Source organism: Castor canadensis, chromosome 10 (genome assembly GCF_047511655.1).
Source record: "Castor canadensis chromosome 10, mCasCan1.hap1v2, whole genome shotgun sequence".
In the NCBI taxonomy this organism is placed as follows: Eukaryota; Metazoa; Chordata; class Mammalia; order Rodentia; family Castoridae; genus Castor; species Castor canadensis.
In genome coordinates, this window is record NC_133395.1 from 41,341,651 (window position 1) to 41,353,826 (window position 12,176).

At 39.2% G+C, this 12,176-nt stretch overlaps 1 protein-coding gene across 19 annotated transcripts in view; it reads left to right on the forward strand.

The window, feature by feature from the left end:
• The first annotated feature begins 6,677 nt into the window (after window positions 1-6,677).
• Window positions 6,678-12,176, forward strand: part of Pcdh9 (protocadherin 9) — an 888,530-nt gene continuing 883,031 nt past the window's right edge. For 4 of the 19 annotated variants that reach the window (XM_074043253.1, XM_074043257.1, XM_074043255.1 and 1 more), the window contains exons 1-2: window positions 6,680-7,268; window positions 8,453-11,623. In XM_074043253.1, coding sequence (XP_073899354.1) covers window positions 8,588-11,623 — 3,036 coding nt within the window. In that variant the 5' untranslated portion in view covers window positions 6,680-7,268; window positions 8,453-8,587. Of the gene's footprint in view, window positions 7,269-8,452; window positions 11,624-12,176 lie in introns of all 19 variants that reach the window. The other 15 variants (XM_074043263.1, XM_074043261.1, XM_074043267.1 and 12 more) reach the window with 7 other exon arrangements.

Genomic DNA, 12,176 nt, shown 5'->3' on the forward strand with positions numbered 1-12,176 from the left:
ATTTAAGATGCCTTTTATTTCCCTGCTAATGTGTGGTCTACAGGTTCATAGCATCAATATCCTAAGGAAAATTCTTAGAAATGCAGTAGGACTTCCCACCAAGATCTAATACATCAGACCTTCATTTTCATTTAATAAGATTTCTAAGTGTTTTTTATTCACATTAAAGTTTGAGAAATTTAAATCAAATTAATTGCCCCCAGATTGTCACTGAAATCATGTCGAAGAAAATCTTAGTGTAATATTCATACAATACAAAATCAGGAAACAATCTGGAGCAATATTAAGATTTAAAATGTACTGAGTTACTAGAACATTTATTTATGCATATTAAGAATTTGCTGGTAAGCAAACTATTGACATAAATGTAAAAAGCAAATTTTTAATACATGCACAAGAGATAGAGTGATGGCTATTAGCAAAGTAGAGAGACTCTCAGCATAGTAAGCCTGCAATGCAAAAAAAAATAATAATTACAAATGAGTGAGAGGAGTCAGCTAAATTATGCTTGAGATATTATAGATATTTGTGCTGACTTTTTCAATGCTTGAGGGTTTCAAGTTTATTATTTGATAATAATACAGTAGGACTTTTAAAATAGGTTTTTGAATAAACTAATAAATTTATATTATTGAATTTATACTTTGTGTTATCGTGTCATGTAATTCTTGCTTCCATTTTTTCCTAGAAATTATGGTATTTACCTGAAGTATCACCTGATCTCTACAATCTATTTATCAGGTGTAATATTCTGAACAACCAGCTTCTTTCACAGAGAGGGACAAACATTATTCGAAACCAATCCCTTCACTTTCTTTTAGCATAGCCATTAAAAACACTCTACTGGTATACTTGTGATTTTTGGAAATTTAACAAATACACTTGCAATTAGGACATAGATACAATACATGGGTGCTCATTTATTCTCCATAGCAAAACAATGTATGAATATTTATGAGACATGAAGAATTTATAAAATAATCATAAGGGATTATTACAATTATTTTCAAAATAATTGTAAGGGATATTTGTTTGTCTTCTACTGTACAAGGGATATTTTCCTACTAAAATTTCTCTTAATTAGCTTCTTTATAAACTCTACTCTGTGTGTGTGTGTGTGTGTGTCTGTGTGTGTATGTGTGTGTGAGACATTGGGAATTGACGCCACAGCCTTGTGGCTAGGCAAGGGCTCTACCACAGAGCTGCATCTCCAGCTCTCCACATAGGTTTCTTACGCTATTTCTTCAGTAAGTATCTCATATGCCATATCTTGGTTTGCTTTATTTTTATTTATTTATTTTTGTGATGCTGGGTGTTTATAAACCTAGGGACTTTGTGTGCTACCCAAATTCTGTCATGGACTTATACCCATGGTCCCTTGATCACTTCAAAGCCAACCAACCCCATTCCATACAGCCAAGAAATTTCATTGCCTTTCCTAAAGCCCTTCAGATGAGACTGGATGTATTCAAGGTGGTATGGCCATAGACTCCTAATCACTTCAAAATGTGTCACCCATCTGGGTTCAGAGAACAGTGAATTCACATGCAGAGGAATGATGCCATACTGGGCAGTTTAAGATCTCTGACAGGCTTACATTAGTATATACTACAGAATACAATTTTCTTTTAAACATTTTTAAAGCATATGTATATAAATACATATACACACAAGCAGAATGTTACTGACTTAAATTACAGACAAACAGTAGCAGTATATCATGAAAGCTGGGGACTCTCCAGCTCCATTATATTGATGTTATCAGTGATATGGAGGTAGACCAGGGCTGCAAAATCAACAATGTACATGGTCTCCATCAAATCTCCTACTTCAATCAGAGGGCAACTGTGTTTGAAATCTGGTTCCTAAGAAGAGACTATAAAAGAAAATGAGGTTTATCTATTGTGTCCTATATTACTTAGTGTATTTCTGTGCACATTATGTAACAAATTGAGCTTCTAGAAGAAAATCAAGTGAGTTTATTTTTAAAAATGAAAATGAAAAACATTAAAAGAATGAGGAAGGTGGGGGATAGAGAAGGAAAGTTCCCAAAGAGTTGCTGTTTCAGGTATCACAATGTTCTGCTTTCAACAGTATATGTTTATTAATGAGAATGTAATGAAAGAGAGTTTAAAAATTGTAATGTACTTAAGTTGTTAAAAGTCTTAATGCATTAATTTTTTTCTTAATTATGTCTTGGCAAGTGCTGTTGAGCTGAAATTCTGTCTCATCATTTCTGTTTTTCTGTCTCTATTTTTACATGTAAATAGAAATTCTTCCAAACAATGTGATTATTTTTCAATGTCATTGAACATTTATCATTTATATACATAAGAATTAGATACATAATACTTAGTTTTTTAATCTTACAGTTTTACCTACAAAACTAAATGTAATACAAACAAGGAAAAAATGTTTCTCGTATTATATTTCAATTGAAGTTACATAACTTTAATAAAATGATTTAAGCTTACACATTTTATAAAAGCTTATTTTTAACAACATAAAATCATTTTTCATGTTTTCCTGCACAATTGCTTGAGCCATACTGTTGATGGAGAATACATTTGTTATGAAAGCTATGTCTATATATAACCTAAAATCTTAAATAAGCAATACTATAACTTGAGAATTCAATATTTTCTTTATATAGTAATAATGATAAAATAGTGATGCTGGAAAATGTCAGTTTATATTGTAATAACTGGTAGAGGTACAAATCTGATGTCTATAATTGTTGTCAGTCATAAAAACATAGCAAATTGGTATAAATTTAGTTCAGTCTTTCAAAGAGAATGAAGGTTGTCACCTGCTTTCCTTTGTGATTTGATTGCCCTGGACTAGGTTTCCCTTTAAAAAAAAAAGTAAAAAGAATTAAGAAAAGGAACATATTAATAGGAAAGAGCTAATAATAAGTAGTGATGCAAAAGAATTATTCAAGGAGCTTACTACATACGGTTTGCCAGTTTGCACAGCCTTAAAAGGTGTTCATTTCTTTATGTGGTGTTAAAATTCTGCATTGTCATTTTCTGAGAGGTGATAATACACATAACTCTTAGCATTTTTAACACAATCCACAAACCCCTAGAAGTGTGGTACAGTAGTCTAGTCTCTTTTGTGAAATGGGGACAATAATACCTGCTGTGACATAAGAGCACCTGTGATTGATTGATTAATGTCTGTTAGACACAATAAAACATCTGGATTAAAGGAATTTCAGACATATAGGACACAAAAGTATTTTTTATTTTATTTTTAACTTTGATTGGAATATAGAACTAGTTTGCTAGAGTTGGAAATATTAGTCTTGAAAGTCCTTGAGGAAGACATTTGATCATTCTAAATACAACAGGTTATGTCTTTCATATACAATATAACATAGAAAAAGGCTTTAACCATCTCTGTGCAAAATAAAGTTTTTAAATGCTGAGTGCTAACTAGGAACTCACAGATGAGTATCCAATTAACAAGCTGAACTGCTTAATAAAATTCAGGTTATTAAATGTCATTACATGGAAATTATTGTTTAATATATAAATAGGACAATGTTAAATTTGTGGAATATAAAATAATTACACTAATTCAACATCTGTTTTTGTATAAATATGAAATAATGTTTTAGTCTTCACTTAGTTGAACAGATGATTTAGCTTCGCAAGTATCCCATGATCTGTATAGTCAGGAGAGAACACTGAGGCAGTTTTACTGTTGCCTAGATGGTATAATTCCTAAAGTACTAAGCAGATACAAGAAAGATAGCAGCATCATAATACTTGCTGTAGAAAACATGCATGACAATGATGGCTAAGGTTTAACTTAGGAGATCTAATTGGAAGTCTAATATATATTTTGGAAAATCTACGTCGGAAGTCAAATAATTGAGTATCTAATATACTTTTTTTATTTCACTAAAGAAAATATGATAAAGTGCAGTTACAGCAAATAGATTTTCTCTAACAAAAACTAAAATTAGCACCCTTTTGCTAATTCATAATTTTACAGGTACAACTTGCAAAAAATAGTATAAGAACAGAATATTGTGAATAGTTCTCATTATGACAACAGTTTATGTAGTGTTTTGGGTAGAAACCTCAAGTTAAAATGGCAAAGGGTTAGGAATATGACCCTTTATATTAATTTGCTTCTTGGAATATTAATAAAAACATCTAATAATAGCTCTTACTATGGAGTTTAACAGCTAGAATATAATAGAGCAAATGTCTCCAGTATTCTAACATTAAATGATAAAACTGAAAAGTTTTAGATAATTTAGATATCTCAAATAAACACAAGACAGAATGCTCTGAAATAGTAACTCAATTTCTATGTTGTATTCGGTCTCCTTTGGAAAGGATCTAGAAATATCTCATTCTGGGGCTTTGACCTGTGGTTTCCTTTAATTGAAATTTAATGATCACAAATTTAATAGTGTGATTTTTTTCCCTTCCCTAACCTTCCCCCTGTGTTCATATTAAGACTTCATTTATAAGCATAGGGGTACTAGTGGGCTCTGCCAGCAAAGAAAGCTATCCCTTTCCAAACAGAAACAATTCTCCTTAATAATGATGTCAATTATTGCTAAGCTATATGTTGCCACTATGTGACTTTGAAATGACTACGGTATAATTAGAATATAACTGTGGTGTTCATGGAATGAACTGGAAAGTGGCTGTGTGGCTATGTTTATCTTAAGTGTATCAGAATGATGGTTCATTTATTTGTAAATAGATCAGAGCATGATATAGGCAACAATTGGAACAATATATTAGCTTTAATTGTGGTTTTTGTAAATAGCAAAATGATCATTCACTTATGTAAAATAAGAGAATCATCCTTTAAATTCACTCACATTATTGTATGATTTAATATTTTTGTGTTGACATTTGGAAACTTAAGTGGTCTATTTTATTTTTAAATGTGTATTGTAATCATACCAAATATTACTATAACAGTTATTTGGCTACATAAAAACACTACCAACCTATTGCCTGTAAGGGGTTTTTTTGTATTTTATATACAAGGGATTAATGAACTTTACAGTGAGCTTCTAGACACTGCAGTTTTACTGTGACTATCCTCCCGTCCTCACGAGGAAAAGTCTGAATTAAAAATGTGGGGATCACAATTTTATGTGGGAAAATTGTAATATCAAATAAGTTAAATAATGAATTACTTTTACAATACGTAGTTTGATAGGTTTGATTAGTGATCTCACTTTTTTCTTTTAACTTAAACATCTAACCATAAATGTTCATATAAGTTAAAAACTGTATATTCATAAACAATTCTCTAGCATGACATCACAGTGAATAGGTATGTGAAGAGCCTTTCATACCCACTTGAAATAAAGGCCCTTTATTCCTCCTATGAGTTAGAAAAGGTTAACCATGCATTACCACCTTTTCAGACAACCTTTGTAAGTCCTTCAGAAAAACACTTCTTCTGTTGTTCCAAGTGAACTGTAAGGATAATACCTTAAACTTTACTCATGTATCTGGCGCTGTAGGTACAACCAATTATGCAAACCTTCTTGGCTTACTGATTTTAAAAGATCAGTCAAACATAGATAGTGGTTTGGGGGCCAATATTAATGAAAAAAGGCTAATCCATTCAGGAGTCACTCCATCCAGCTCTCATAGGAAAGTGAGAAACGCGTGAGGACATACTGCAGAGCTGGAATCACAGAAATGAATTGCAGGGAAAAGAGGCATTTCAGCAGAAAGCGCATAGGGGAAAGGAGGTGTTCACAGCTTGGGAAACAGCTGCTGCTCGGACTCCTTCCAGCCTCTGGGAAGCAAAGTTTGCAGTTAGGTGAGCTGAGAGCGGGCTTTGCAGCAGCCGCGGGCTGGTGCGCTCGGGTCCCCAGCGCGGCGGGAGCGGAGAGGGCAGGGACCACCGCAGCTCCTCCGGCTCCCCAGAGAGGACTTCGCACGCACCGCGCGCGGGCCTGGGCAGCCCGCGGGACCCCAGAACCTGCAACTTCCCTTCTCCCCAGGCAGTTTCCTACACTAAGCATGTATGAAGTGCGTTGATTAATTTTTTCCAGTCTTTTTCGACATTCAAATATCCGCTGGCCCACCTTTAGCTATTCGCCTTCTTCGCCCTTCTTTCCGAGGTCCCTGCCAGCAAATGCCTCTACCTGCAGCACCCTGCGTGTTGGTTTAATGCGCTCCGGGATCTGCCGGCCTGTGGTGCCCATAAGAGACGGGGTGGCTGTGCGTCTCTCCCATCGTGCATTTTTGACCCCTCCACTTAGCAAACGCAAGTGCTAAATGTGCACCCAGAAAGTCGCCTCAGTGACCCGCATCAGCACGCGGCGGTGATCCAGGTTCCCGGGATCTGTGGCCGTGCATCACCACGGGCTTCTGAGCCGCCTATGCCAGCCGGATCGCCAAGCTCGGCGGTTCTCAGCCCCGCAAGAGCCCCGGAGCACCCGCGCCTTCTTCTCCGCCCGACCCTGCCGGGCATGCTCAGTACACGTCCTGGAACCCGGCTCTCCTGGGGCCAGGATCACATCTCCGGGTTTTCGCGGCTGCCGAGGGGGAGCAGCGGAGGGAAGGCAGGGAGACAGTCAGCGCCTTGTTCCGAGCCCCCTCCCTAGCGCGGGCTGCGGCTTCCCGCACCGCAAGATGCGGACCAATGAGAGGCCGGGGGCGGGGCCTAAGCCGTCACGCCCTCCCTTTGGGCTTATTGAGAGTTATATCAAGAAATTCAGTTCAGAGAGAGGAGAGGGAGAAGGAGAGGGGGCCAGAGGAGAAGGCAAAGAGGGAGAGCATGTGAGACTGGAAGGAGCCCCTTAGACTCTCTGAAGCACGAAAGAAATAACCGATTAGGAATTTGTCGGGCAAGTGTCACCCGGGAAAGCAGCCAGAGAATCAGCATCACCCCAACTCTGACGTTTCTTTCCTACAAGAAGTTAGAGACTTAAGCGATCTTGACATCAGATGGAAATGGTGTGCTTGATGCTGTGGAAAATACTCCTGAGCTGAAGTGCAACTGGATGTTGTGTGTGTTAAATACCAGAAGAACCCAGACCCAGTGGGAAATAGAGACGAAATGTGGAGAGAATGACTAACGACAAATCTGTAAATTTGTTCTCGGGAGTTGCTAATTTGCCAGCCCGAAGCCACACATTTTACAAAGAGGAAACGTTTTGCTGCTTCTGAATTCTTCCCAAACTGGTGCTAGCAGATGCATGGCTTTCTATGTGGCAGAGCAAATCCTTAACTGCAGCATTCCGGGAAAGGGGAAAGGTTGAGGCAACTAACGTAAGTGTAAAGTTTCGCATGCACCATTGTAAATTCGGTGTTTAGATGTGTCGTCAGTGTAGACGAGGGATGTTTGTAATTGGGTAGACAGTTGGGGCAGAGCTCACCTACTCGGCTGTATCTGCATCCCTACCTGCATCACTCTGCCGGAACTAATCGCGGGCATCAGCTGCTGTGCTGCCTAATGCAGATAAGATTAGAGCCTAGGTACTGACCAGTCCTACTCAAGTAGGTGGCTGCCTGGAGCCTTGCCCCCGTGTCAATTGCAGTTGGGGGACAACTGAGCAGAAGCCCTTTCACGTGCATTGTTGGGTTGCAGTATTTATGTGTGGCAAATGTTACTCATGTTTTAACCAGATATCAGGGTTAAGAAACTGCATTCTTTTTCTCTTTTATGTTGAGTAGAAAATATTGTCGTGTAATATGGGAATGTTAACTGCGTTTCACTTATGTCTCAGCAGTCTCTTCCACCTCTAGGACAAGGAATTGTATATTATTGTCCATTTTAAAAGTTGTAATGTGTTTATTAATCCTAAAGGGGATAATTTGGCAATATGGAGAAAGGAAAGCGGGCTCTGGGTAAGAAATTTGCAGTCTTGGCATTGTGGTTTTAAGCAGTAAGGAGATGTAGTGGCCGGTGACTATTGCTTCTGATGCTGCAGCAGCATGTCCGGATGCTCCCTTCCCTGTAAGATTGAATTAGAGAAGGCAGTTGGAAAACTGAGAGGAAAGAAAAAGACAGTGTAGCAGAGAAAAAACACATCGTATTTGACATGTGACAGTGCAATTAGCTGAAACCATAGCTAAATACTTATGGTTTTTCACTTGTACCTAAAACAACTGAGAGAGGCGGGTTAGAGGCCAGGAGGTGGGTAAGACAGGGGGAGGGGAAGAGGAAAGCAAGAATGCATGTTTTGAATTAAACAGTATTCTAAAACATGGCACAGGGGAAATACTGGTGAAAATAACTGCTGTCTTTAATTCAAAAGTAGACAATTTCATTTTCTCTGGGAAAATGCAACAAGCAGGGAATATTCAGCATTTTTAAACACAGAGTTAACTTGCAAACAGTGGCAGAGCAAACTGCCATGTTTACTAATATGCAATGGAAAAATGTGGTGCGATATTTTGTGACTGCTTTTATTTACTGAAGAATAATATTGTCTGTACGATTGTGTTGACAGTGGCTGTCTCCAAATAAGTGATGAGATGTAACGCATCCTCCAGTCCATGCATACTTCCTCTTGCAATTCGTGCCTCATTCCTCAGTGGAACCCTTTTAACTCTAAAATCCAGGAAAAGAAAATAAATACATTATCATGGACCTGAGGGATTTTTACCTGTTGGCTGCTCTGATTGCCTGTTTAAGGCTGGATTCTGCAATAGCTCAAGAACTTATTTACACTATTAGAGAGGAATTGCCTGAAAATGTGCCCATAGGAAACATACCAAAGGATCTGAACATTTCTCACATCAATGCTGCCACAGGGACCAGTGCCAGCCTTGTCTACAGACTGGTTTCTAAAGCTGGGGATGCCCCTTTGGTGAAAGTATCCAGCAGCACTGGGGAAATTTTCACAACCTCTAATAGAATAGACAGAGAAAAACTCTGTGCTGGAGCTTCCTACGCTGAGGAGAATGAGTGCTTCTTTGAACTTGAGGTGGTGATCCTCCCCAATGACTTTTTCAGGCTGATCAAAATAAAGATAATTGTCAAGGATACCAATGACAATGCCCCCATGTTTCCATCTCCTGTCATCAATATTTCCATTCCAGAAAACACTTTGATCAACAGCCGTTTTCCAATTCCATCAGCAACAGATCCTGACACAGGCTTCAATGGTGTACAGCATTATGAATTGCTAAATGGGCAGAGTGCTTTTGGACTGGATATCGTGGAAACTCCAGAGGGAGAGAAGTGGCCGCAATTGATTGTTCAGCAAAACTTGGATAGAGAACAGAAAGACACCTATGTGATGAAAATCAAGGTGGAGGATGGAGGCACTCCACAGAAATCCAGCACGGCCATACTGCAGGTCACAGTAAGTGATGTAAATGACAACAGACCAGTGTTTAAAGAAGCTCAAGTGGAGGTGCATATTCCAGAGAATGCTCCTGTAGGTACCTCTGTAATTCAGCTCCATGCTACTGATGCAGATATAGGCAGCAATGCTGAAATCCGATATATTTTTGGTGCCCAGGTCGCCCCTGCAACCAAAAGACTCTTTGCTTTAAATAATACTACTGGGCTGATTACAGTTCAGAGGTCCTTGGATAGAGAGGAGACAGCCATTCACAAAGTGACAGTGCTGGCTAGTGATGGCAGCTCCACTCCTGCTCGAGCAACGGTTACTATCAACGTCACTGATGTAAATGATAACCCTCCTAACATAGACCTCAGGTACATCATAAGCCCCATCAATGGCACAGTGTATTTATCTGAAAAAGACCCTGTCAATACAAAGATTGCTCTAATTACAGTTTCAGATAAGGACACAGATGTGAATGGCAAAGTGATTTGTTTTATTGAAAGAGAGGTCCCATTTCATTTGAAGGCAGTATATGACAACCAGTATTTGCTAGAGACCTCTTCTTTGTTGGATTATGAGGGCACCAAAGAATTCAGCTTTAAAATTGTTGCCTCTGATTCTGGAAAGCCCAGTTTGAATCAGACTGCCCTAGTAAGGGTTAAACTTGAGGATGAAAATGACAACCCACCAATTTTCAACCAGCCTGTAATTGAGCTGTCAGTTTCTGAAAACAACCGACGTGGGTTATACTTAACAACTATTAGTGCCACAGATGAAGACAGTGGGAAAAATGCAGACATTGTTTATCAGCTTGGACCGAATGCCTCCTTCTTTGATCTGGACCGAAAGACAGGAGTTTTGACAGCCTCCCGAGTCTTTGACAGAGAAGAACAAGAACGATTCATTTTTACAGTAACTGCCAGGGACAATGGTACCCCTCCCCTCCAAAGCCAAGCGGCTGTGATAGTTACTGTTCTTGATGAGAATGATAATAGTCCTAAGTTTACTCATAATCATTTTCAATTTTTTGTGTCTGAGAATCTGCCAAAGTATAGTACTGTGGGGGTAATCACAGTGACAGATGCAGATGCGGGAGAGAATAAAGCTGTTACTCTTTCCATCTTAAATGACAATGATAATTTTGTGTTGGATCCTTATTCTGGAGTCATAAAGTCAAATGTCTCTTTTGATAGAGAGCAGCAGAGTTCCTACACTTTTGATGTCAAGGCCACTGATGGAGGACAACCACCTCGTTCCTCCACTGCAAAAGTAACTATCAATGTCATGGATGTCAATGACAACAGTCCAGTTGTCATTTCTCCACCATCTAATACTTCCTTTAAGTTGGTGCCCCTCTCAGCCATTCCTGGTTCTGTAGTTGCAGAAGTTTTTGCAGTGGATATCGACACGGGAATGAACGCAGAACTTAAGTACACAATTGTGAGTGGAAATAATAAAGGCTTATTTCGGATTGATCCAGTAACAGGTAACATCACTCTGGAAGAAAAGCCGGCACCCACTGATGTGGGCTTGCATCGTTTGGTGGTCAATATAAGTGACTTGGGGTACCCTAAGTCTTTGCACACACTTGTGCTTGTGTTTCTTTATGTGAATGATACTGCTGGAAATGCCTCCTATATCTATGACTTGATCCGCAGGACTATGGAGACTCCGTTGGACAGGAACATAGGGGACAGTAGCCAACCTTATCAAAATGAGGACTATCTCACCATCATGATTGCCATCGTTGCAGGTGCCATGGTGGTCATAGTTGTGATCTTCGTCACTGTTCTGGTGCGCTGTCGCCATGCATCAAGATTCAAAGCAGCTCAGAGGAGCAAGCAAGGTGCCGAATGGATGTCCCCAAACCAGGAGAACAAACAAAATAAGAAGAAGAAAAGGAAGAAAAGAAAGTCTCCCAAGAGCTCTCTTTTGAACTTTGTTACTATTGAAGAGTCCAAACCTGACGATGCAGTTCATGAACCTATCAATGGGACAATAAGCCTGCCAGCTGAGTTGGAGGAGCAAAGTATAGGAAGATTTGACTGGGGCCCAGCACCTCCTACAACCTTCAAGCCTAACAGCCCTGACCTGGCCAAGCACTACAAATCTGCCTCTCCACAGCCTGCTTTTCATCTCAAACCGGACACTCCAGTTTCCGTGAAAAAGCACCATGTGATTCAGGAGCTCCCTTTGGACAACACCTTTGTTGGGGGCTGTGACACCCTTTCCAAACGCTCTTCCACTAGTTCAGACCACTTCAGTGCCTCAGAGTGCAGCTCCCAAGGAGGCTTCAAGACAAAGGGCCCCTTACACACCAGACAGGTAAACGAGCACTTTTACTGGTCTATAAGTACTGCATACAAGTGCCCAGTCAACCAGTATTAATGTGCCAGTGTGTCTATTGTTTTGGTCTAACTTTAGCTTAGTTATAAAGAGGAAAAAAAAACTTGACCCCTTTTCTATCCCTCTGGGGCTTAGTCAAGAATTTTTAGAGCAGCTTTGAAATTTCTGAGTTCTGAGATTTATTTAACCTCCCAGTTTCCTTCAAATGGCAAAAGATGAAAAGAGGAAATTATTTCAAAATGTCCCAAGATAATGTTTGCTGAAGAAGAAAAACCCATCCTGATATGCCAAATTCTGCTACTGGGGTTTCCAAAATGACTCCTACAAGATTTTCACATTACTTTTTGGTCTAAAGTCACCTTCAAATCTCAAGTTTTAAATGACATTTGAAGGTCTGATGCCAATTTTGTTGGAGCTGTGGTTGATAAAGGGGTTAATTTTTTTTAGTCTCTAAACAAGGTAGTAGAATATTAAATGTACATCAGCTGTGAAGCACATGATTGTTGATAGGTTGCAACTAAGCCATATAGGA